The sequence below is a fragment of the Ambystoma mexicanum genome, chromosome 4q (assembly GCF_040938575.1).
Source record: "Ambystoma mexicanum isolate Mex_15411 chromosome 4q, UKY_AmexF1_1, whole genome shotgun sequence".
NCBI classification, from domain to species: domain Eukaryota; kingdom Metazoa; phylum Chordata; class Amphibia; order Caudata; family Ambystomatidae; genus Ambystoma; species Ambystoma mexicanum.
The window spans coordinates 268,134,852-268,161,222 of record NC_090928.1 but is presented as its reverse complement, the minus strand read 5'-3'; the positions used below and the strand labels follow the sequence as shown (position 1 = coordinate 268,161,222).

The 26,371-nt window shown below is 42.0% G+C and overlaps 1 protein-coding gene across 2 annotated transcripts in view; it reads right to left on the bottom strand.

The window, feature by feature from the left end:
- The window catches only part of LOC138467662 (centromere protein J-like), a 714,848-nt gene that overhangs the window by 167,118 nt on the left and 521,359 nt on the right, over window positions 1-26,371 (bottom strand). For both annotated transcript variants that reach the window (XM_069607842.1, XM_069607843.1), the window contains 2 exons: window positions 18,488-18,573; window positions 17,421-17,579 (listed from right to left, as the gene is read on the bottom strand). In XM_069607842.1, the coding sequence (XP_069463943.1) occupies window positions 17,421-17,579; window positions 18,488-18,573 (245 nt within the window). The remainder of the gene's footprint in view (window positions 1-17,420; window positions 17,580-18,487; window positions 18,574-26,371) is intronic.

Genomic DNA, 26,371 nt, shown 5'->3' with positions numbered 1-26,371 from the left:
TGGGACTGGGCCTTGGAGGTGGTCTCATTTTCGAGTGGATTGAGGATGCTTTCATTTGGCTGCCTGCAGTTAGGGGGTGCATGCTGCACATGTAGGGGTTGTTTATGGCATCTTGATTGATTTGTTTATTCTTTCTGACTTTTAGAGGGCGCTGTCAGGGCAAAGTATGTATTGCACTATGGGGTCACATGGTACTGCACATGTTCGTGCTTTGTGGATTTCGCATTGTTTCTCTTGACCAACCTACCTGATTCTCCGGATGTCGGCACTCCTTTCTCCATCCCTCCGACTCCCTCTATGCTCTCCATTCCTATGGTGGAGGCGCAGATATCCTCCCAGGGGGTCAACTTGATGGGCGACTCTGATCCCCCCCCGGTAGTTGTGGCGATGTTCCTGTTCGCAGAAAGTATGCTGCGTACGCGAATCCGCAGGTCGTCCCACCGCTTGCGACATTGCTGTGGCGTGCGGGGTGTTGTCCCCACCGCACTTACGCGCTGTGCCACCAGGGCCCATATGGCCTTCTTGTTGGCAAGGGCCGTCCTGGTCATTTGACTGGAGAAGACGACGGCGGCATTTTCCTGCAGGGTCTCGGTCAGCACGGTCAGTTCCTCTCGGGAGAAGTGGACCTGCCGCTTGCGATCACACGCTTTCTTGGCTACCTTTCCCATATTTATTTTTTTAACTGGGGTTGCTAAGGGGTTGGGATGTGTGTCAGGGTCGGATTTTTAATGGTTGTGTTGGGATTCGGTTTTATAGTTGTGCGGCGTGCTGTTTCCCGTTCCGGCCACATGCTTTTACTTCCGTTTCCGTATATTTACGGTGCCCGCTCATTACGGTGCCCGCTCATTACGGTGTCCGCTCATTACGGTGACCGCTGAGATGGGTGGCGGTATTGCACCTGGTGCAGCGTACGGCGGCGGTAAGGGCCGTTTTGGGGTCATTTCCGCCATCGCAGCCTTTCGGATTCCGCCATGGCGTAATGCTCGTGCCCGATGGGTCGTAATTAGCCGCACTTTGCTCCTTCGTGCAATGGCGGAAACGCTATTTACGCTGTTGCGGTCCGGTCAGTCACTTTCCGCCAGGGTCGTAATGAGGCCCTAGGTCATGTCTTTACTTGTACTTGGAATGTGTTGTAATGCATTTAGGTAATGCATGCCTGGCAGGGCCTGGGGATAACATTGATTGTTCCAATGCACTTCATCTGGATTTCTACTATGTGTTGTTTTGCTATAGTGACCATCTGATTGTGTCTTTGTATAACTATTTCGATATTGGAAATGTTTGGATTATTTAGGTACAATGAGAAGGGGGGAGTGAATGGGGGGCTCACTTTGTTGGTAGTTAGTGTACAATCAGATATGGTATTGAGTTGTTTGCCGGTTGATGTGTTTATCAGATTGAATGCTTGTATCAGCTTGCTTGTGGGGTTAGGGGCAATCTTCGCTGATTTTCTTTGGGGGGGTGGATTTGTAGGAGTATATTTCAATGGGAATATCGCATATTAGTGGTTAGAATAGTGAAGGCTTTGGAATTAGTGGTTTAAGGGGTTTGTAAATTTATATTGTTGATGTTCGGGAAGGTGAGGGATTCTGGTTGGGCAATAGAGACGTCTGTATTTAATAGTTACTTTTAGATAGTTGTGATGTGAGTTGTAAGGTTGTGATTGGTGTGAAACATTGCATTTTAAGTATGTTCCATAAGTATGCATTTATATGGCATTGGCATAAAGAGTTGGTAGAGATAAGGGAGTTCACATAATTACATATTAATATTGTAGGGACAATATTATTTGTCATGCTTATAAATGTTTGGGCATGGAGTTTCGTTTCTGGTGAGCATAGTTCAGAATGTTGTACTTGATGTATATATTTATGCTTATTTTAAGTCTGATGTTTATCGGACTGGGAATATTGTGCAAAGCTTTTGCTTTATGTTTGTTTGTTTGTATATGTGTCTTTTGTTGTTGTATCTACCCTTTCCTTACGTGTTACCTTTCACTTTTTGGGGCCCTGCCTTTGAACTTGGTAGGTACTGCATGCAGTGAACTAACCTGAATAGAGTGTTATGGTTGCATTTACTTTTGTTTCATGGAATGTTAAGGGAATTGGTAATGCTGTGAAAAGACGCAAGGTTTTGGCAAGATTATGGAGTAGAGCTGATGTGATTTTCCTTCCAGAAACTCATTTAGATGAACAAACTGAAAAATTCTTGACCAATTCCAATAGGGTTGTCTCGAATTGCTATGATTCTAGATCTAGAGGGGTGAGTATATTGTTTAGGAAAGGCCTACTGATTAAGATTGAAAAGACGATTATGGATGAGGAAGGTAGAATCCTATTGCTTGACATACTCCTTGATGGGAAAAAATTGACGATTGGTACTGTATATGCACTGTGCTCGCCAGCTGTATCTTTTCTCGGTCAATTAGGCCTTTTGCTGGATGGTATGGAGGGTGAATCATTTGTGTTAGGAGGTGACTTTAATTTAGTGATGAATAGTAGGTTGGATCGGAAATCGGAATGTAAATATTACAATGAGAAGATTAGCGAGGAATTGAAGGCGTTTGTGTTTAAATACAAACTTATAGATATATGGAGGGAATTTCATCACAATGAAGAAGAATTCTCCTTTTATTCACCTGTTCATGGCTCTTACTCGAGAATTGATTATTTCTTTATTAGTGATACCTTGAGTAGTCCGACAGTGTCCACGAATATACTGGAAAGGGGTATCTCTGATCATGCTCTATTGGATCTGCAGTTAATTTTGGACTATGTAGGTGCCAAAACAAGAAGATGGAGAATGCAAGCTAACACACTAAAGGATAACATGGTTACAGAGGGCTTAGATGCATTTATTGGACATTATTGTGAGGAAAATATAGATTCAGCTGGTATTAAGTCTGTTTGGGATTGTTTTAAGGCAGTCTTAAGAGGGGAACTGATAGGTAGGTCTGCCCATGCAAAGAAGAATAATCAGGAAATGATCAGTAATCTGGAGGCGAAGATCAAAGACTTACAGAGGATTTGTGATAATGATGATTTAGGTCAAAACAAGCTGTAATTGCATAAATTAGAAGCGGAATTGAAGACTCATCTACAAACCTTGGCAAGTAAAAGTATGTTTTATTCGAAACAGAAGTTTTGGGAATCTGGTGATCGGAATGGCAAACTATTGGCTAATAAGCTTAGGGGGTTGGTGCCTGATACCTATGTTTCTTCTATTCTATTCTATTTCTTCTATTCAAACTGATGGTGGCATTACTTTACATAGGAATGAAGACATCTGTGAATATTTCAAGGACTTTTATGAAACTCTACTGTTGAGAGATTAGAAACCTTTTTTTTTGAGAAAATGTCACTCTCTAAACTGGCTCTAGAGAAGCAGACTTTACTTGACTCTGCAATTGAGGTTGCTGAAGTTAGTACGGCCATATCTCAAATGAAAGATGGAAAATCGCTGGGTCCGACTCCTGATGGTATAGTCTCGGAATTTTATAAAAAATTTGCTGTTCAATTGGCACCTATTTTGTGTGAGCTTTATAACGAATTTATAGCACTGGGAATGATGTGTGAATCGATGAAAGAAGCATTGATTGTTGTGATCCCGAAACTGAATAAGGATCATACTAAGTGTGGAAATTACAGACCTATTTCAATGTTGAATGTAGATCTTAAAATTTTCACTAAAATTTGGGCCAATAGGTTAAGGTTATGTGTGGGAGATCTGATTGATGGGTCTCAGGTGGGTTTCATTCCGAGGCGGTATGACTATGACAATATCAGAACTGTGTTAAATGTGGTTGGGGAATGTTTTGGAAAGGACTCGAATGAAGTCATTGGGTTTTTTGGTGCTGAAAAAGCCTTCGATAGGGTTAACTGGAAGTTTCTGGAATACACTTTAATGAAAATGGGATTTGGCCCAATTTTCATGAAAATGGTAGAGTGTATTCATAGAGATGTTAGGGCCCAAGTATTGGTTAATGGGGTAATTTCGAAATCATTTCAGTTATTGAAGGGCCTGCGACAAGGCTGTCCGTTGTCGCCTTTTTTGTTTGATTTGGCGTTAGAACCGCTTGCTACTTATATTAGACAATGTGAGATTAGTAAAGGAATTATGGTTGGGAAAGTTGAAGTTGAAATTTTATCGTATGCTGATGATATGCTTCTTATGTTGTCAAATCCTGAAGTATGTCGTGATGTAATAAAAACACTGTTTCAGGAAGTGGGGGAATTATCAGGACATAAAGTGAATTGGGATAAAACTGAGGTCTTTCCATTGTCTGGCCAATGTGATTGTAATGTTTTGCGTTTTTGGAATTGTAAGTGGTCACCAGGGGGTGTTAGATATTTAGGGATTCATATTTTTGGGAATTTGAAGAAATTGCTGCAATTTAATTTGGACTTGGTAACCGCGAATATGTGATTATTGATTAAGAGATGGGAGAGATTGACATTGAATCTGTGGGCAAAGATTAATGTGATTAAAATGGTCCTTTTACCAAAGATCTTATATGTTCTCCAGTCCATCCTGTTGTTGTTATATAAAAAACAGTTATGAAAAACTTTTTTCTTCTTTTTTGTGGGGTCCTGGAAAAAGATCTCGTGTTCCAAAATACATGCTGGTACAAAAGGTTGAGGATGGGGGATTTGGATTCCCTGATTTAATAAAATATTACAAAGTCTTTTTGCTTAAAAAAAGCTCATATTAATTTAGGGACTGGAATGCAAATGAACCAATTTGGTTGCGCATGGAAAGGGAAATTTGTGTTCCATTTGACCTAAGGAACATATACAGTATGGATAATTTACCAATTAAGAGATTGAAGTTAATTCCAATAGTGGCAACCAGACAGGTGATGGGGTTGTGGTTTAGAGACAATGGACTGAGTTATGGTTTCAGTTTGGATGCTTCTATTTGGCATAATGAAGCATTGCAGATTGATAATAAATGTTTGAATTGGATTAGTTGGATAAATAAAGGAATTCTGAGACTGGCGGATGTGATGGATGGGGATCGGTTGTTGAGTTTTGTGGAATTACATGATAGGTACAGTTTGAGGCAGAGTGAAAGGAATAGATACTTGACTTTAGCGACTATGATACATAGTAGGATGGAAATGGCTCATGGTTCTATTGGAAAAAAAACAGAGATTAGTAAATTGTTAGAGGGTCAGGAATACAGTGTACGCACTTATGTGCAATTCATGCAATTCATGCATATTGATCAGAAACTCCAAGTTGCATGGTCTAGATTAAGAGAAATTTGGTCGGATGATGTTCAGGATGACATTTCTGAAGTAGATTGGAGAAATAGTCTGACGGTTCATTTGAATTTGGACCTGATATGGGTTTATGTTTAATTCGACAGAAAGTTGTTAGGAAGTTGTATTGGACGCCAGTTAAGATATTTAAATTGGGGCTACGGCCTAATGATTTGTGGTGGTGTTGTAATGTTGATAGGGGTACTTTATTGCATTTACTGTGGGATTGCCCGACAGTGCAAGAGTTTTGGATGGCAGTGATCGATAGGATTGATTTGATTTTTGGTATTGTGTTGTGGAGATCGGCTGTGAATATAATTTTACTTTCCTGTAAAGAAAGGGGTGGAGACAGTCTTGCTGGATTGATAGGGCCATAATGATAGCGATTAGGTTAATACTCAGGATTTGGAAAACGAGGAAAAAACCTAATGTTGATGAATGGCTGACGGAATTGCATATTTTGGCACAATATGATAAGGTTTCACTTTGTAATATGGATAAGGAAGAGGATTGCATGGAGCTATGGGGTCCGTTTATGGCTCTTTATGATTGGCGTGAGGACTGGGTTGCTTTGACAGCTATGGTATTTGTGGTAAGGTTGCTGGGGTTCCCTTTTTTTTTTTTTTTTCTTCCTCTTCTTCCCTCTTCTTTTCTTCTTCCCATTTGTGGTGTTCTTCGTGTTGTCTTTTGTGTTTGTGTTGTCTATTATGTATTACTGTTACTTTGTTGATAGTGTTTCACTAGGGTTGGTCATTTATTGGTCTGAACTATTTATGATGCTTTTGTTATTCTGTACATTTCATTCTTTCTGATTAATGTGAGACATTGTTAATTTTACTAAAGTTATCTATGTTTTCATGGAATTTTATGCCAATTAGCACTGCCTCCCAATGACTTAATAATAAAGTGGCTTAGACGTGCATGTTCACTGGACAAAAGGTGGAGCCAAAAAAGAATCTGAGCCAAGTCCCACTGATCCTCCAAAAAGTCCACGCCCAGTTCCTTGTGCACTGCTACACTGTTAACATTTCTTAGGAGCTTATACAACAGAATTATGTTTCAAGGCGCCACAAGGCTAAATGGGGTGGAAACAAGGGGAATCAATAACAATGGCAAACCAAGTAAGTATACAAGTCTTCTTGCAAGTCCGCTTTCTAAGTCTGCTGTTATGGCTGGACCACTCTACTCTGCTACGTTCCTGTGAATGCTGTGTTATTACGGCTGAAACTTCATCTGTAAAGTCCTTGGTATTGGAGTTGGATAATCCAGCCCCTTTTACCCAGAACACTACTTGTATGTGATGCCCGCGCTTCATGCGTGCGCACTGCTGCAAGTCCGTTTTCTAAGTCTGCTGTTACGGCTGTTAAGCTATGACAGCGGTGCAGTGGAGTACTATTATTCTCTTTTGTTTTCCCTGTTTGCTGAAACTTTTAAATATAACTGGTAACTAATAACTTGTTTTCCTTTTTGTCACCATAGCTGCACATTGTGCTGTTAACGTTGTTAGTAACTTAGTTAGGTTGTTACTAATCGCTGTGGTGCGTGAATTAATATGTTCAGTGCTTGACCTGCTTGGCGTTTATGAATACGGGGGATTTCATACACACTAAAGTCGAGAATGCCAGCGAACGTGGTGGTGACATGTGCTTCAGTTTTGTTGAAAGCGGTGACCCAGAAATCGTCACCAACCATTGCTCTAAAGAAGAAATTAAGTTGTCAACCGAGTTAACGCCCGATAAAAGGAATTTAGCGGCCGATATTCGTGAATTTCGTCTGCCTAAATGCGAATTGGAAAGTTTAGCAGACATTAATACTGAGAATAACATTGTAATGTCTGAATGTTTAAATGATTTGGTGATTGATGAGAGGTTACATGTAGTAGATAGCAATATGTTTATTTCAGACACGATTATAGTGAGTGAAGTGTGTATGACACAATGTGAGGCTGAGACTGCCCCACTCATCGATTTAACCACCCAGGGAACGTCTGCACTCGTGACATGGTTAATTTAGACCCACTGGGGATGATAGAATTGAAGAGTAAAGTGAACAACTGTGTAAGAGTTGTATCCGTGGCTGTGGACTCATTGTCTGAGTCACTTCAGAATGAGATGTGTGTGTCAGCGTAGGTCAATGGGACTGTAATATGTCCATCACCCATAACAAATGATAGAACAAGCCAACATAATGCTAGCCTTTACTGCTCACCAAGCTTGTTCGATCATCCTTCACACGCCTATGATGCACTAACTTTGTCTTTTGCACGTCCTACCTCATGCAAACCACAAGCTCCCCTGTATGCAAAGTTAGTTGCTGAGATTCCCAACTTGCCAAACAATTATGTACCGTTTTTAGAAATTACTCTAAACGACATGAATATGTCAATTATGTACTTATTCAAGCTATTAGAATCTTTGGACTTTAAAATTACATTTCAGACAGAATAAATAGATAATATAGTTAATCAACTTCATGATTTAAAAGCTTCTAATGATAATAAATTGTATCTTGACAAGTTGCAGAATATGCAATTAATCACTCCCGCCGCTCAAGCACCTGAACACTGAAAGCAGACTATAATAGAACATGTTATGTCGGCGAGGAATGAAACAGCACTGCCATTTTTTGATGAAACTATACGTCCAAAGGAACATGATATGCAGAATAACTTGATACCGATTATGATCTTGTGTGTTGACGACTTGCCGCCAGAATCAACTGAGAGTTCAAAAACAAATAATATGGCGGTATATAATATATTTGATGGGAAACTAAACATTAAAGAAAAGCGTGAGACTGATTCACATTAAAAAAAAAGAAAACTAAGAATCAGGGAAGTGTACCACAGATGCCAAGAACGAGCATCAAGCAATTTGTGAAAGGTATTCAATTCACACAGAAACCCGGCTCTAAAATAAGCTGCTCTTTACGCTCTAAGTCTGTATGGTGCTGGTTTCTGAAGCCCCGGCTGACTATCCGCTCTTAAATGCGTTGGTATCACTAATTGATGGAACACAAAAGGAAAATAACATGTGACACTATTCGACCTGAGCTCTCACTGGTGCCTTGTAGCTTGGTCAATACATTTAGTGACACAGTGAGATCTGAGGCCAGATCTAGTAGTCCTCCACTTCTGGCAGTGACAAATCCTACGACAATTCATACACAACACTCAAATATATCTCAGAGTGTGATGGAATCTAATAACCACCCTAAGGATGTGCTCATTGAAATCAGAGCTGAAATCCAAAGATCAGTGGAAGAGTTTTGGAAGTTTAAACAATCAAGATCCTCTGCTGAGCAGACATCCTTAAATCCAGGTCAGCTAGGTGGAAGTGCCCCTCAATTAAGGGTTCCATCGAACCTTGATAGTTCAGGTATAAATGGTCATAGCTTTGATAAAACATGCTGGCCTACTGTAAAACATAGGCAGAACTCTACATCTGACAAGTCGAAACACACATTAGTGTCAAACAATTATCATCGTTTTATTCTATAGTGTCACCCGGCTCCTTATTTAATGTATGATCTAAGCAAGGCGAATGTTTTGGCAATATTTGATGAGATTGAAAACCTCTGGGATATTACATCTACAGATATAACCAGGTAGAGTTTTTAAATGATGAGAATCTGGGAGTAGTTAGAGGTGGCCGGTCAAAGTTTTGACTCAAAAGGGTCGAATGACAAAACGGTCGAGTCAATTCGACCGAAAACAAACGGATCACATTTTTTTTAAATGTATATATTTTTTTTTGCTTTAGTATAGGTAAAAAAATGTAAAAAAAAATCGACCCTTTTTTTTGGTCGAATTGACTCGACCCTTTTGTCATTCAACCCTTTTGAGTCGAAACTTTGACCTATAACCGTAGTTAGACTGTCGATAGCCTCAAACCTGGTGTGGAATACCATCTGGCAGTCCCGAATGTAGTTGTTCTCCTTGGGATTTCTCTTAGCAGTAGACCAAACCATTCTGGACTCTTTGGGTGGAACGGAGAGTGCCAATGAGAAAAGTTATGCTGCGGACATTAGACCTAGAAGATTATATCAACAGCAGAATCTAGGGACTAAGTATAATAATGCATATCAAGTTCTGTCTGATGGACTCATTGTTCCCAATACAGCCTTATAACAACGAAGTTGGACCAACAAGGGACCATCACGTTTGCTAGCTGGAACACTTGTGGACATGTTCACCTAACTGGGCCAAGTGCTGATTTTTTGGCAAACTTTGATATAGTCGCCCTCAAGAAACGTGGCTGGTAGACCAGCCTATATGGGATGGCTACGAGATTATTCTCCAATCTGCCAAAGCAAGTGCTAAAGGACGCCCATCATCAGGATTGATGGTCACCATTAAATCAGCTAAAGGTTTACAAATTTATCCGTGGGCTGCACCAAACATATTTTTACAGATGGTTAAAATCAAGTACCCAGCTGGTGTTGTAGCTCTAATTAATATTTACCGCAATCCAGTAGCAATTACAGATCATATGTTCTTCTATGAACTTGAATTGCTGTTTAATATAATCTTGCAAACACCCAAGATAACTAATACTATAGTGGTGGGTGACCTTAATCTTCCGTGTTTGAGCTATACCGATAAGTATAAGTTTCAGAATGTGATTAAATTTGAAATCCTATCGCAAGTACATAGTGATCATGATTTACTATGTCTAAAATGGTGATATGATCAAGTACCTTATAATGAGATACAGAAAAGGTACAAAGTACACCTGACTGCCAACAATTCAAGAATACGTTTCCCATGGAATGTGAAGTCCTTAAATCATTTGAATGAGAATATTTTAAACAATCAGTCCCTTCCATCCTGGCCAGGAGAACTGTATAATGTCACCTTGCAGATAAATAAATTACACTATAGTTCAAGAACTCATACGTACTTCATACCAAAGCATAATTTCAATTCTGAAATTCAAAAACGTAAGGCTTTGATGCGCCGACAAAAAAAAATGACCCTATCATTACCGATTGAAATAAGAGCACAAATGATTCACTCAATACAATGTGCGTACAAAAATTGGGTTAGATCTAGGAAGAGTCTATTATATCAAGCAGACGGGGAAGCAATTTTGAAGGCGATCACGTCTAAGAATACAGCTGAAATCTGGCCACTCCTCAATGTAGCAAGTCACTCGAAACAACTACCAGTACAGATTAATGGAGTGTTGGCCAGTATTTGGGTGACCTATTGCACTGAACTTTAAGCTGCTGCCGATCCATGTCTGTTTAACTGTGTGGCTAGAAACAAGAGTAATCAGCACATTCAAATAGAGGAAGAGGATGTGTTGGAATATATATAGAATTCTACTAATTTCAGAGTGCTAGGGCCTGATGGGCTTACTAATGTGATGATGAAACAACATCCCCAATTATGGGCTCGTATATTATTTAACATCTTCTCAAACATTTTAAAGACTAACATCATTCCAACTTCTTGGCGTCTTCTGTGAGTGTGCCCATTTTTGAGAGAGACGACCGGTCCTGCCCTGCTGATTACAGGCCGATCGCCCTCTTAGCTATTCCTTTGAAAAAATGGTCCTGGTTTATTCTTAGGGATTTCAATAAATGGGTTATAGAATTTCATAAGTGTGATCCATATCAAACAGGTTTCATACCAGGTATTGGGACCTCTGTTAATTTATTAAAAATAACATCTATCATCCAGCCCCATTATATGCTTAAACAACCCGTGCATTTTGTTTTTTTTGCTTTTCGAGCCGCTTTTGACTCTGTGTCTCGTTCTCTATTGTTTTCTAAACTGGCTCGAGAAGGGTGCCCTATTTATCTTAGTACTCTAATTAAAGCATTGCTTACTGTCACCAGCTTGCAAGTTAGACTTGACCTCCAAGGATCTTTATCATCCATCATTAAGACCTTTTGAGGCTTGAGGCAAGGATGCATACTCGCAGTAGCCTTGTTTAATTTTTTCATAGCCGATATTGGAAGAGCCTTTGAGGGTGTCCTAACAGATGCACCAAAATTAGCAGGTTCGGTAATTGCCGCCCTCCTATACGCAGACGACTTAGTCTTAATGTCTAAGACACCATGTGGTCTGCAGAACTTGCTCGACGCTCTCTCGATATATGTCAGCAAGAATCTATTGTGTATTAACTTGAAAAAAAAAGGTTATGGTGTGTGACACAACTGGGAGAAAACAAAATAAGGAGGCTAAGAAACATACGTAATTGGTATGTACAAGATGAAGTTCTTGAAATTGTGCAGCAATATACATATTTAGGTGTAGTGAACTCTGTACATAATGATAACGCTTATCTCTTGAGTCTAAATAACAAGTTGAATATGATGAGCTCCGAAGCATCAATTATCCAGGCCAAGTATGGTACATTTTCGATTGGGCCGGCCATTGCTTATTTTCGACAAAAGGTCACCCGGTCTTGTTATATGGGTCGGAAACTAAACCGGTAATTGCTGAGAATATATGGTCAAGATGTGAAAGTAAATATTGGAAACGATTACTGGGTCTACCTGGATGCATTTCAATCTCATGGATTAGGTATGAATTGGGGTTGATATCCAAATATGTGCGTTACCTTTGGCAATTGATCAGTATGTTCAGGAAATGTATTATGGCTCTGGATTAAGAAAAGTTAATAAGTGTGATTTCAAAATATATCTTTAACACACACGATATGTTCATGTGTTAATGACATGGAGCTGTAACAAATTCTCTAGGTGACGCTGATGTGTCTTCGAATGATCTACTTACAAATCCGACTAGAGTTAAAACTAAACTCTTTCAATGTGATTGGAGAAAGACCAGGGCAAAATGTTTTACTTACTGTGATTTTCCAGACAATCCCCTTTTACATAAAAAAGTAAAACGTACTGAGCCTTATCGCCTTCACCTGGACATAGCGAACAATTCTTATGGTTAAGATTTAATTTATGGATAACGAAGGACTTGCTAGCTGAGCGCAAAATTATATCAGCTCAAGATAACATATGTTGGTTTTGTAAGACTATGAATCAGCCAGAGACCACTCGGCACTTGGTGACAGGGTGTATGGCGCTGAGACAGAAACGTGAACAACATTTAAAAATGCTGCTACGGGATTATAGAGATTTATCACCCGACACCATGTGGTGGATGATCTATTGTGGTAACACGGTAGTGTTAAGAATTGCTGTAATTGCATTTTTAAACGACCTAAAATTGAATGATGAGTAAATATAATTTTTAATAGTATTTGTGTGATGATGCATTAGTAGACAATAGACTGATGTTTTTCACTGTGCAATGCTATGATAAGGAAACATCACAGGGTTTCCTGCTTTTTCTGTTTTTTTTTGCTTTTTCTCTGTCTTTTTTCTTTTAGTGTCTTTTGCTCCCTTGTTAGAAGTATAGACATAATATGAATGTTGGTATTCTTTGTAAATAATGTTGTATTTGATGAATTTTAGTGTACTATTTATCACATTGATTGAATATATGTGATTTGTTATTTTATTATGTTTCATTGCGAAAATGATGCTTTCCTTTTTAATGAAATTATTGTATAGCTGATTTAGTTCAGTTATATCAATAAAAAATAAAATACATTTGTGGTCCTAGTAGGCCTTGTGGCATTCGGGCGTGCAAGTGCAATAAGAGGCGCAGAGATAAGGATGTGTGGGGGACATGGATAATGAATGGACAAGTGATGGTAAGTGCCCGGAAGGGAAGTGCCATAGAGAGCCAAGGGGGAGGCCTCAGGCTAAGTGCTAGGGCCGATGAATCCCAAGGGTTGGGTGCACAGCTGCCAAGCACGGGCACGCAGGGGGAAGTGCAGTGGGTGCAGGACAGTGCTGGTATCGACTGTGTAGAGGGCCTGGTAACCAATGAGATGCATGAGGACCAGGCCATAAGTCTCAGTGGGGTAGTTAGCAAGGAAGGGAAAGAGGGAAAGAGATAGAGAAGAGCAGCATTTTGAGACGTTTCTGGGTCAAGTCTGGGAAGGGCAGAGAGGCTATTCCAAAGGGAAGCACCAGCCGAAGAGAGAGACCTGCCCCCCACTCTCTGCTTTGAGAAGCATTTGACAATCAAAGAGTTGGAATTAGAGAAGCGGTGTGCTCTAGCAGGGGAGTATGTAGTGCGGGAAAGTTGTAGATAGTGTGGTTCCAAGCTCCAGAACGCCTTGTGGATGATGCAGGGGGTCTTGAATTTAATCCTCACAGGGAGCCAGTGGCGAGATTTTAGGGCTGAAGAGACACAGTCCCTGGGCTTGAGGCCAAGGATAAGTCTTGCAACCCTATTCTGGATTTGCTGAAGTGGGCGTAGGCAGGAGAGGGGGTGATTGAGGAAAAGGCTGTTGCAGTAGTCTAGCCAAGAGAGGACCAGCGCTCTGAAGACATTGAGCTCCTGGTGGAAGGTAAGGAAAGGAAGAATTCCTCTGAGGAGGTAACACTGGAAGTGGGCCTTCTTGGCAAGGTCCAAGATGCGAGCGATGAAGGAGTCAAAAATGACCCTAAGGTTTTTGGCCTCAGAAGATGGTGAGTTTAGATGGCCCAAGGTAGGCGGTCAGAGGGTAGGGGGGGGAACAGGGACAGGTGCCCAATGAGAAGGATCACGGTCTTGCTGGCATTAAGACAGAGATCATTAGCTGCACACCATGCCTGGATGGTGGTCAGCCAATCAGGGATGAGAGAGCAGGTGGAGGAGGAAGAGGTAGTAGAGGGAAGTTTAAAGGAAAGCTAAGTGTTGGCACATAGCACTGGAAATGAGGAGAGAAGGAGGAGATCAAGTGAGCAAGAGGGGCGAGACAGTTGTTGAAGAGCCACGGCGATAGGATGGAGCCCTGGGGGATGGCGCAGGTCGAGAGTGTAGTGGTGGAGAAAAAAGGGTGCAGTTGCGGCTGGGAAGGACGATTAGTGAGAAAAGTGCCTTGTCTATGATTGTCTGTGATGCCGAGGGTTGACCTTGTCAAAGGCAGAGGAGTGATCGAGGAGAATGAGAACAGCAGGCGAGTTAGAATCCAAGCATTTTTACAGGTGTTCAGGAGAGCAGTTTCTGTGCGTCTGGATGCTCAGAATCCCAAATGATGGTCATGGAGGCAGCCAACAAGTTCAGTGTTGCCTCAGTTAGGCGAGGACCAGCTTCTCCAAGAATTTACCCAGGAAAGAGGTAGTGGAGATAGGGCGATAGTTAACCATTTAGGAGGGGTCAGCAGACGCCCTTTTTAGGAGGGGGTGCACAAGTGAGTGCTTGAGGGATACAGAGAAAGAACCAGTGGCGAAGGAATTTGTACAGAAGTTGGCAAACATTGCTGCAGCCTTTTAAACATTTGGAAATTGAAAGAAATAAGAAATTCCTTTTTTTAAAGCCTTTCTGTTTCTTACTTCCCACAGATATTGGGCCGAAAAGCATGACTGACAACCTGGAGACCTAAGGAAGACAGCTTAACTTCTTTTTTTTACAAATAAAGAAAGAAAGGAAACTGAGTGATTTCTGTCTGCATTTATGTGTAAAAATGTGTAAATATGACAAACTTGGACCCTTATAAGACACAAAGTAACAAGCTCTCATTCAGCCACTTGCCAATTGCTGCTAGTGGAAACAGTAGAAAGAAATAAAACACCAAGCTTGTAAGAATTAACATCTCCTCTCATCATTTAATTGTGTGTAATAAGTACCGTCCGCCCACAGAGTAAGCCGTTTTCCTGTCTAGTTTTTGGCCAATATTCCAACCATCAAAAACCATCAAAAACGGGGACTTCATAATCTCCATGGGTCCAGTATCTGAAACCAAGTGGGAAACAGACCAGCCAGATGCATGGAAAGCCATACATAAATCCATATGGAGCTCATCAGTACCTGTCCAATACAAAATGTACAATGCACAACTACCGTTGAGATGGCACTCCACCCCCCAATGGATATCTAGGATGGTTCCGGGGACCTCCCCGTATTGCTGGAAAGATTGTGGGGAGATCTATGATTACTGGCACCAATGGTGGAAATACAGGAAGGTCCAGGTATATTGGAAGGAGGTCATGGGGTGGATCCAACCCATAGACGGCATTACCAGAACACTCACTCCATTACTAATATTGTATGGTGTTGAATCAGATGAGGAGGACTCACACACAATGCTCTCACACATGCCCCGAAACATATTACTTGCAGCAAGAGTGTGCCTAATGGTTAAATGGAAAAGCAACATCCTGCCCACAAAAAGAGAATGGCTCACGAAAGCTCACTCTATCTACGAGATGGAAAGTCTCACGGTTATCCTGTTAGAATCCTGTGCGCACATTGGCCTGATCTGGTTACCCTTTGAGGACTACTACTCAGCATATTGGGAATCTCCGAAACGACTAGACTAACATTGGATACTGTTGTGCCCGATACTGTATACTGAAAAACCTAGTGCATTTTACAATGGAACACTCCGATTACAGTGCAACCGTGGATTACCTGTGAAAATGGAAACATTTGGCAAATCCTCTTCAGTCACCTTCAGGTTTCTTCAGGATGAGTTGGGGAGGCGGGAGGTGTCAGGGAGGGAGAGGATGGGCCTATTCTAGGGTGGGGGGATTAGACCATGGTTTTAATAATGTCAATTGCTTTCTACACACTGTCCTTTGTGACCGCTATTTTGAAGTTAACATGTATCATTGTCACACTTGTTGTAAAACCAATAAAAATTATGTTTAAAAAATAAATGGGGACTAATAGATATGCAGGTGTTGCCCCTTTTTTGCCACCTGCACTGCTGTGTTGATGTGTACAGGCAGGAGACTTCAGCTCGGCTTGCCACATTGAGGAACTTGCCTATTGTGCAATCTGGTTGGGGAAGGGCCTAAACTATTAAAAGAAAAAGATTGCCCATTATGGTAGTTACTGTGCATATAGAAATTGTGACAAAAAAATCAATGTTTTTAAAATTAAAATGTATCTGTACTTGCCTTAAAATACTCCAGTCGGGAATAAGTTGCAACCACATATGTACTCCCTGAAATATCCTTTTAATACCAACTTCTAAAAGCAGAGAGTCAAAATATTCAACCAAAAATATCTATTTTGAGTCTTTAGAACATAGAACAACCATTTATGTAATCACAACTAACATTAATCTGGGGGACTGTAGATCCTGAATTGAGTTGAGAACGTGGTCTTATTTATTATGGCAATAAAACACTCTAGTCTCCATGGCTTTATGGGGCTTGTATCAGGCCCATGGAATCAAGGACTCAAATCATATTAATGCTGAATGAATACCTGATCACATCAAACAGATTTTCAAATATTTAGGAAGTGTGTCCAAGATATATTCTGGGAGTTTGGGTATTACAGTCCCCTCACAGCATATGGACCAGAAAGACCACACATCGCCTTTGACATCTCCCTTCGTAGGATAACACCTTAAGCCCTTCCATGAGCTATACAGTCCCAACTTCAAGCAATTAACCCTAGTCAGGCCCTTCTCATTGTCCATCCCAAATTTTTACTGACCATTTATTCATTGTAGGAAGGAAGCCCAAGATGAGGTCACACAAGTATAGGACAAAAGGGAGAGACACCCACACACACCACTTTCAAACCATTTGGAGTTAGTAGTCTTTGTCTGAAAAAATCCTTAGGTTGAACCTGGTCTCATCTTGGCATTGTGAATAATAAGATCGGAAGATATACATGAAATGTCTACAATAAGGTGGAGTGTTGAAAAATATTTGCGCCATCCCAATCGACTCTGAGTCAGCGTTAAACTACTTGGAATGCATAAGTGCTGTAAGGTTCAATGGTGTTAAGAATTAGGTTAGTGGTTCTGCTGGCATCATGCCACATGTTTTTAAAGCAATGTAGCCCTTTTGGCACATACAGGCCTCTATCTTGTAGTCGCACATATGGCCTGGTTCTAATATTATTGTCTTACCATATACCAGTTGAAGTGTATGTGACGATGGAGTGTACTTGAAATCTTTGCAAAAACAGTAATACGTTAGGGCAGGATCAAAGTGTACGCTTCTTTTATGTAGTCAAATACATCACCACGCAATTCATTCCTCATCTTTTTTTGATGAGGAATTACCAAAACAAAAGGTTCAAACAGAACGTTTCAAGTTGCAAGCCTGTTATTATGGGAACCGAGGCAATCATCCTACAGCCAGAATGACCCTTTAGAAGTACAGTACAAACCTTGGCCTCTACTCCTGGAGCTACTGGTGCAGTCTCTGCTGGAGTTCTTCTCCCACTAGGCGTCACACTCCGGCTCCTGATATTTGTACCTGGGCCTTCAGCTCTTTCCAAGAATTTTGTGGGTCCCTGAAGTCTCCTCAAGCCTTGATTCTCTTTGTCCTGTGTCAATAGCGATACAAATAGGCACATTCATTGAAAACTTTTCAAGCGCAAGATACCCCACTATTGGATGCAAGTGCCAGGGTATGCTTGCAAATCTTGACTCTAACTCTCCTGCTGTTCTCATTCTCCACAATGTCTCCTCTACCTTTGATACTGTCAACCGTCAATCCTCCTAAAACGACTCCGCAATACCCTCGGTATCATGGACCAGGCATTGGAATGGCTGACCTCTTTCCTCATAAACTGCCCTTCCCAGTTGAAACTGGGCCTTTCTCCTCAACCACCACACTCTCTACCTGCAGCGTCCCCCAAGGCTCTATCCTATCATTGTGGCTCTTCAATATCTCACCCCTCTTGCTCACGTGAACTCCTCCTTCTCTCCTCATATCCAGTGTTATGCTGATGGCAAACAGATTTCTGTCAAACATCCCTCTACTACCTCCTCCTATCCTCTCTCATCCCCATGGTGTGCAGCTAACGATCTCTGTCTTAATGCCAGTAAGACAGAGATCCTTCTCATTGGGACACCTGCGCTCTGTCTTCCGGCTACCCTCTGGCTGCCCTCCTTGGGCCCTCAGCATCCTGTGAGGCCAAAAACCACTGGGTCATCTTCAATTCCGCTCTCTCCTTCACCTCTCACATCTTGGACCATAACAAGAATGCCCACTTCCAGCTGCTTCACCTCCTCATAGGCATCCTCCCTTTCCTCACCTTGCCCCAGAGGCTCAATGTCTCCAGAGCCCTGGTCCTCTCTAGACTCAACTACTGCAACAGCCACTTCCTCAATCTCCCCCTTCCGTCCCCACTTTGCCTTGTGGCACCTGGAAACACCATTCTGTTTTATAGGCACCTAACAAATGCCCAATAAATAAATAAATAAAAATGGTAAAAATCAGATTTTGTACCTGGATTTCCTCGTTGTTATTGTCTTCATTTCGGAGAGGGAATACAGGGGTGTCTTCTGAACTTCCTGTGAGAGAGGGCTTTCGGCCTGTTAATGAGTAAGAAGATGGAAACCCTTTAATGTAGTTGAGACATAAGGACAGAACATCCTGCTGTATTGTATCTGTTACATAAGTATTTTCATCACCATTTTATGATGGTCCAATACATTCAATAGATGAAAGCATTCACTTTTTGGATGACTCTGTGAAAACAGATTGAAGATTAAAATAGGGCCACGTTCTAATGTTACTCAGAAAACAGACTAAAAAGGACTGAAATGTGGCACACATAGTGTTAGGGTTCTATGTGGTTCCCTAGACTCAGCTTATTGTGTCTACTGTTTTGTTGTGGCTCTTAATGTGACCACGCCTTTTCCTACCTGCTCTCCCTAACTTTTACCTCTACTATTTTTTCACCTCTTTCCTGACAACAGTGTCCTTTTAACAGTGGCCTTCATTCCTTTCTCCACCCAACCTTCCTGCAAACCCTTTCCTCATTCTTCCCTATACCCCCAATTACTCCCCCAACCCATGCATGTATTTTATCACTGCTGAGCCATCATCTCCCAATCTATTTTCAGGACTTCTACTCCTTTACTGTTCCCCTGCGGCCTATCCTCATCAGCATGTTGCCTTCAGCAACATTCCTCCCCTTCCCAAAGCCATCACCCCATACAACTCACCCCTACTCACCTCTTATCATTTGCCCAGTCCTCACCTGCCCATTGCTCCTGCTCTTACCTGCCCACTCCCTTCCAGCCCACCTTTCCATAGTCAGCCAAAAAAGATTTGCCCAATGTCTGATCTGGTTGATCACTTCATATTTTGGCGGCCACTCTGGGCAGTGGTTTTCTGCAGCTTCCCTCTCAGGTGAGGCCCTTGATAGCTTGGTGGTGCTCAAAGACAGGGAACACAAAAAGCAAGAGAGTTTAAGTATTTGGGATCAGAGTACAAGATGGCCCTGTGGGCGAGCCACATTACCTTGGTGATGATCATGCATTTGGCTAGGAGCCAAATGCATGAAGGCCTTTAAGGTAGGGGGATATGTGTTAGTTTACCTTTCTGTTTTGAAGTAGTTGCAGTTGTCTGGAACATTTGTTTCGGGCTCCAATATAGATGTTGTAGAAGCTCAGATGAGGGAGGATGAGAACGCTCACCAAGTCATGCTTGCACTCGCGGTCTACGAAAAGCAGCATTTTCTTCAGCATGGATAGAAAATTGCCTTTCTTGGCCACCATGTTCAACAGTGGAATAAAGGAGAGACCTAATTAGACAATCGCTCAGTGGTGTTGGGCTTGGAGTGCAGGGGTAGTAGGAGAACCCCATGAGTTTGTCCAAGGAAAGGCCAGATGTTGGACATTAAAGAGCTACAGAGAATTACCTCTGTTTTGTTAATGTTTATGTTTATGTTTACTGAATTTATATAGAGGATGCTGAAAGCCAACCAATCCTGGATCTTCCCATTGAAGGTGGTGGGGTTTTATGGTTGGGTGTTAGATGTACCTAGATGCATCATCACCTGGAAGATGTCTGAATACAGTAGGAATGTTCCAATGAGGAACTCAATGAAGTTTCATGTAGACATTGTAGAACTGAAGAGCTCCAGTTAGGCAGACAAGCTGTGGGAACTTTGCATGGTGAGGACATCCTGAGATAATGTTTCGCATAGTTATTTGGTAGGGATTCTGCTTGACAAAAGGTTCAAACCATGTCAGGGCTTCTTCTCCAATGCCCATAATGTGCTGGATGTTAGTGAACAAGGATCTAGTGGCTGACCGTGTTATGGGCAGCAGAAAGGTTGAATATGAAGAGGAAAACAATTCATTATGCAAGGCACTCAAGAGATGTTCTTTCATATGTATCCCAATGAATGTGGTGCCCCTAGATGGGTGGAATCCCAATTGGCAGTTGTGGAAGAGGTGCTTATATCGCTCAATTTCTGGACTAGAAGGGGTACCACTTTTTCTAGAATTTAAGTCTGAGTGGAAAGTTGGCAATCAGACAACAGTTGGAGAGAATCGTGAGCTCTGCACTGCTCTTTTTTCAAAGATGGGTTTGGCATTCCTTGCTTTAGGGCTGGAGACAATCAGGTAGAATAGAATGAGCCATTTCAGAGAGAGGAAAGGGTTGTATGTGTTCCTTCATGAAGCTGGCAGAGTACAACGATCCATGTGCCAATAACACCTTCATCTGATTGGTGATATTCAGGATCTCCTGCTTCACGAAATGCTGGAATGCACTAAGTATCATTTGAGGAACAGCGATAAAGATGCTGGCTGGAGGGGTTTATTCAGACCACATTGTCAACTGCTTGATTTTAGGCATCTTGGATATGAAGAAGTGAAAACTGTTTGTCCGGAAACTTGAACTATGCAATTGGAATGGAGGTTATGAACATTTAGCAACACTTAGTCAATAGAAGGACAACGCATCTGTTGTCCAAAGGTTATGAGATCCTGCAATCCTACTTATTACTATGTCCTTCAACTCAGGTGCGTAGATTTCTTTTGCTATTACGCATCAATCAACTCCCTGTTTTGGCTAATGCTAGTCCCCAGATAAAAATCCTGTATAATAAGAGATATTGCAGAATGTGTACGAAGGAGAGTAATATGGAAAGGGCTAGATATGTCTTAACAAGCTGAAAAACCAAGAGTTTTCTGTATATGAGCTTACTGGATAGGGTCCTAGGAAATTATGATGCAATCAAAGGCAATCATTTTTCGAATACTTGTTTTAATACTTGTAACACGTCTCTGAACCTGGCTTTACACAGAATTTGGTTGAAAATGTCTAAAGAGTTAGTTATGCACTGATACAATTATAATGTGAATGCACTAAGGCGGATGCCAATGTTTGATTTTATCTCATACATACATTTTTGATTTTAGACTATTTATGTGAATTTGTGATTTTTATTGAGATTTTACATTTGTAATAATCTTGTACTTTTATGTGAAATGTTTTATTTACTAATCACATTACATATGCATTTTAAAAAGATATGAAGAAGTTGGGGAGCTTGTCGTTCAATGTCTGCCTTGGTACAGTGTAGGCATAAGGATGCTTAAGAGGACTCTTCTTTGAGGACCCTTAAAGGTTTGCTGGTCTTCCTGTGGTCATACTGGGTACACTCTTGGATGTGCTCTTTTGTAATGTAAGTCGTAAGTGTGTGCTTGAGTCTTACAAGCTGCCAGATTGTCATTCAAACATCTGCATTCTAGTTTTCTTCTCAATCATTGTTAGTTTTCCAGCTCTTCATTGAACCATTTATTAGTTATTTGTGATGGGTGATTTAAGCCTCTTAGACACAGGAGGTGCTATGGAGCCAAGGGTTTCTATGATTTCCTTTTGAAATGCCTGTAGGATGCCTTTTGCATAGGAGGTGTTGGCGAAGGACTACTTAGAGGCATTATAGAGGCTTCTGAAGATGGGCATGCATAGGGGAGTGTTGTTGTTGTTCAGGCTAGGGTCTAAATTGATAAGGTCTTGAGTTTGGGGAAAAGACAGGAGATAAGAAGGTGGTCAGAACAGAGGAAGGTGAATTTGCAGATCTGGTTGAGGGAAAGATTTTCGATAAACATCAGGTCAAAGATATGCCCGTGTTGGAGATTTGGGAAAGTCAGCCCATTAGAGGAGGCCCACATTGATCATATTGGGGATGAAATCATAAGCAGTCATGTTGCAGGATTCATCCATTCATAGGTTACAATTACTCGGAGTAAAGAACTGATATGTGAGACTTCGGATAATAGTCAAACTCCAGCCATTCCTCCATAAAGGCTTTGTTGGGACCAATGAGGGGATAGATTACACTTATAGGTGTAGAGGAGGCTTTGCTGAGGAGGGAGCATCTGTTGATTTCAGGCAGGGTGGGGGATCTTGCAGTCTTTGGGTAGAAGAAGATCAAGATGGCGGTGATATTATTCAGGAGCCATATTTCAGTGATAGGCAGAAAGGTAAGGTCATAGTCCTCCATTCATTAGTAGATATTTGAGGGATATCTGCCAGCAGAGGCTTGCCTAAGCCTTTAAAAAATGCAGGCCAGGATTTCTAAGAGGGCAGTAAGGAGATTTAGCTTTTATTCCTGGGATAGAGCAAGACTTTATGTCTACAGTATAAATGGCGCTTCACTCCCTGCAACTGGCTGATGATAAAGGGGTCACTAATCATAAGTAAATGAGCTCAATGAAATTCGGATAAGTCAAAATGCACATTTTGAAATAAAATACTGAATGTCTGCAAGACTAACAATAGACAAAGTTAATTTCTAAGATTGAAAAATGCATTCATATTAGTTTGTGCACATTTTGGTGATGCAAAGCGCCACCATATGACTGAAATAAATGCTACAGAGAAAAGAGAAAGGGCGCTAGAATCAGAACATCTAGTTGGCATGGCAACTGACAACACTTGCAGCATTAATATAAACTGGACTCACTGCTTGTTATTTATTGTCTCCTTCTGCCACATGCACTAATCAGGGCTTGTTTAATAATATTTGAGCCAATTAGATGTTCGATTTTAGGACAATTCACACCTGTGCCTTCATGTCCCAAGTGCCACGGTGATTGCTGCTTCCTGATCAACCAGAAGCCTCGTGGGCTGAGGCTCCCCAGTGTGAGGCAGAACTGTTTGCACTATATAAACGTAGTGCTCTGCAATGACTGGGCCTAGCAGCAACCAGTGCTGAGCTGTGCCTGCCATGCGCTTGTACACTTGCTTCAAGCAATAAGGAAGTGAGACAACAAATCAGAGAAGCGCTTCGGGGGATGGAGAAAGCTTTGTGAAGCATTCAGGGACATCAAACTTTCTTCTCTGCTCAGTGTAACCGTAAAGCATCACGTTTAACAGCCTATCTTGCTCACATTAGTATATATGCCACGTGGTTTGCAAACATGCTACTGTTAGAGTGAGTGTTGTGACAAAAGAAATGAGCAGTGAGCCCAGGGTGCATTACATGCTCAGAAGGGTTTCATGATGGAATCACCATCACAGAGGTCTTTCAAATATATATTTATGTGGTCATTTTTATGTTATCAAAATGCTCTTTGATTTTATGGGAATCGCTACTAAACCACATTATGGTATGCGTCTCACTCCCCTATTTACAGAATGAGCGTGATTTACTTACTGTTATATACTGAGTATTGTACCTGTCTTAGATGTAAATGGTTCCTGCTTCTGCTCCGCAGCCTGTGGAGTGAGGCAGTACTTATGCAGATCACTATACATTTTCACTTTAAATACAGAGAAGAAACAGTGAAAATAGGCCGCTTTGAGACCGCTCTGCCAATGCCACTTCACTTAGCACAGTTTGGACTTGAACGAACACAAGAGTTTGTGAGATTTCTTATGAGGACATCTGGTGGCCATCGGTAGAACTCCAGACTTTCTGCCATCACAAGAGATTGATAACAAGGGAGGAAAAAAAAGAGTGCAGAAAACATTGAAAAGATGCAGATGTCCTCACAAGAAATCACTTGGCACTCAACACTCCTCTTCCATACAGGAAAACAGTGACACTTTTGCACATTAGAAATGTGCAAGCTTAGCTGTTTCCTGTTTACCCTGCCTCATTACGCAATTTAGCTTAACCATACACTAGCACTAGGCATGAGGTTCTCCTCCTGGGCTCCCCCTGACACTTCTTTCCCGTGCCCTCCTCCATCACTTGTCCCCTTCTCTGCTCCTGCTTCCATCCCCATCCCCTACACTTCTCCTCAATGCACTGCACGTCCGAATGACACAAGGCCTAGTAGGACCACGGCTGTATGTTTACTTTTTTGCCATTATTATTATTTCCCCTGTTCCCTTCCCATTAGCATTGTGGCGCTTTGAAACACAATTTTGTTGTATAAAGCTTCTTACAAATGCACAATAAAATAAAATACAGGCCTGCATTGTGGTCATCTGAATGTTCTCTGTTCTTTTGATGAGTGTTTGTCAGTTGCAAAAATAGTAATGTGTGCATTTTCTTTTGATGAATGCTGCCTAGTTCATGCTAATGTTGGTTGGTTTGCAGAAAGATTCTACTATTGCATGGCTTTTTTTTGGGGCTTTTCTGCATTGGAAGCAGGTTATTTTGGAATGCTTCTGAAGGTGTGTTGGGTTTTTTACCAATCCGCTGTGACAAGGACTGTTCCCAGAACAAGGGAGCAAGGGGCATCCAAACCCCTAAACCCTCCCAATGTGTTGGTGTGCTTGCAGGCAGTACCCTCGGGAGCCTATACTAACCTCCCCGGATGGCGGCGGCCCGATGCTGACACTCAAGCAGCAGAGCAGGGAGGAGGCTGGCCGACCTGGCCAAGGAAGTGCGACCCAGTCTCACCAACAGCAGGCCAGTGCCGTCCAACTGCACACACCTGACCGGCGAGCGGTGGGGACACTCAGAGGGAAAGCCGTGGTCCAACGCTGCCAGATGGGTGCAGGTGCAACTCCAGCAGAAGCCTCCTCAGGGGCCTGCAGCTGAGGTGACAGTGGCTCTGGCCCATGGTGCAGACTTCGGCTCTCCTTTTGAGGAACCCACTAGCCCACTGTTACGACTGATTTTCTATTCTCTAGCCTGGTGAACAGATGTATAAAAGGCTAACCTAGTATTGTGACAGGGACATCTATGGGAGCTGTAGCCAAACCAGTTCAAGGTAGCATGGCGAGTGGTCTAGGCTAAGTCTCAAGAGGTGGTGGGCTTGTAAGGGGTCCTCAATGAGCACACACAGTGAAGCAGTCAAGGAACACACTCAGACAAACAGGTATGAAAATACTTATAGCCAAATAGCACAGTGAAAAATAACTACTAATAGGTAATAATATCGCACAACACTAAAAAATATGCTACATATACACAATCACCAGAGTAGGGCAAAATACATATTAAACCACTGAAAAGTAAGGTACAGATTAGTATTAGCACTACAGGACCACAGGGATTCAATCCTAACTTCAGAGGTCCATCCCCAAGATGTATGGGGCCTTGTGCCCAGAGGTTCAGCAAAGTTCCAAATAGTTTTGTGAAGCTGGTAATAATGAAGGTTGGGTCTCTGAGGTGCAGTGAACAGTTCCACGTGTTAGGGGACAAACTAATCTGACTAACAAATGTGTTCCCAACTTTCGGAGTGCTGTGAACTAGCAATGGCAAAGCCAAAGTAATAAAAAAGTTTCTAAAAGTTACCAAAGCTTTTAAAAGGTAGTTAGGGGTTCAGGTAAGTATCGCTACAACTCACCCCCCCATACTCTGATTCTTCACAGGACTTGGCAGGTCGGTTGAAGATGGTCCAAGGTCATTTTTCCCACCATTAACCTCACCCTTTGATCCCCAGGGCAGGGGCGCTGCTAGGGGGGGGCAAGGGGGCTACAGCCCCTGATCTTTTGGTTGTAGCCCCGGATAGAATCTCAGGAGCTACAGCCAAAAGACTAGCTAGCCCCCAGTCCCAACAGTTCCGACATCAGCTTAGCCCCGGGTCTTTTCCAGACCTAGCAACTCCCCTGCCCCAGGGGATGCAGGTTCGGTGCCAAATGCCCGTGCAAGGTCTTCCAGTTGAAGAATGCAGCAGAACTCGATGCAGGGCCCCTCTCAGGACAGGACTGGATGGAGTTAAGCAGTTTCAGACAACGGCCACTGATGCATGATGATGCAAAGGGATTTACTTGCCGCAATCAGCCTTTCCCTCCTATCTCAGGTACCCTTGCTGCTCGGACCACAATATTTTGCAGAGGTAAGTCTTGTTGCACAGGCTGAGGATTCCCCAAGTTCCAGGCCTCAACTCGGAATAGCGAAATCTGCAGCACTGTAGCTCAAACTCAAAGCTGGTCAGCCACTGGTCGATCCAGGGCCACTTCCAAAAG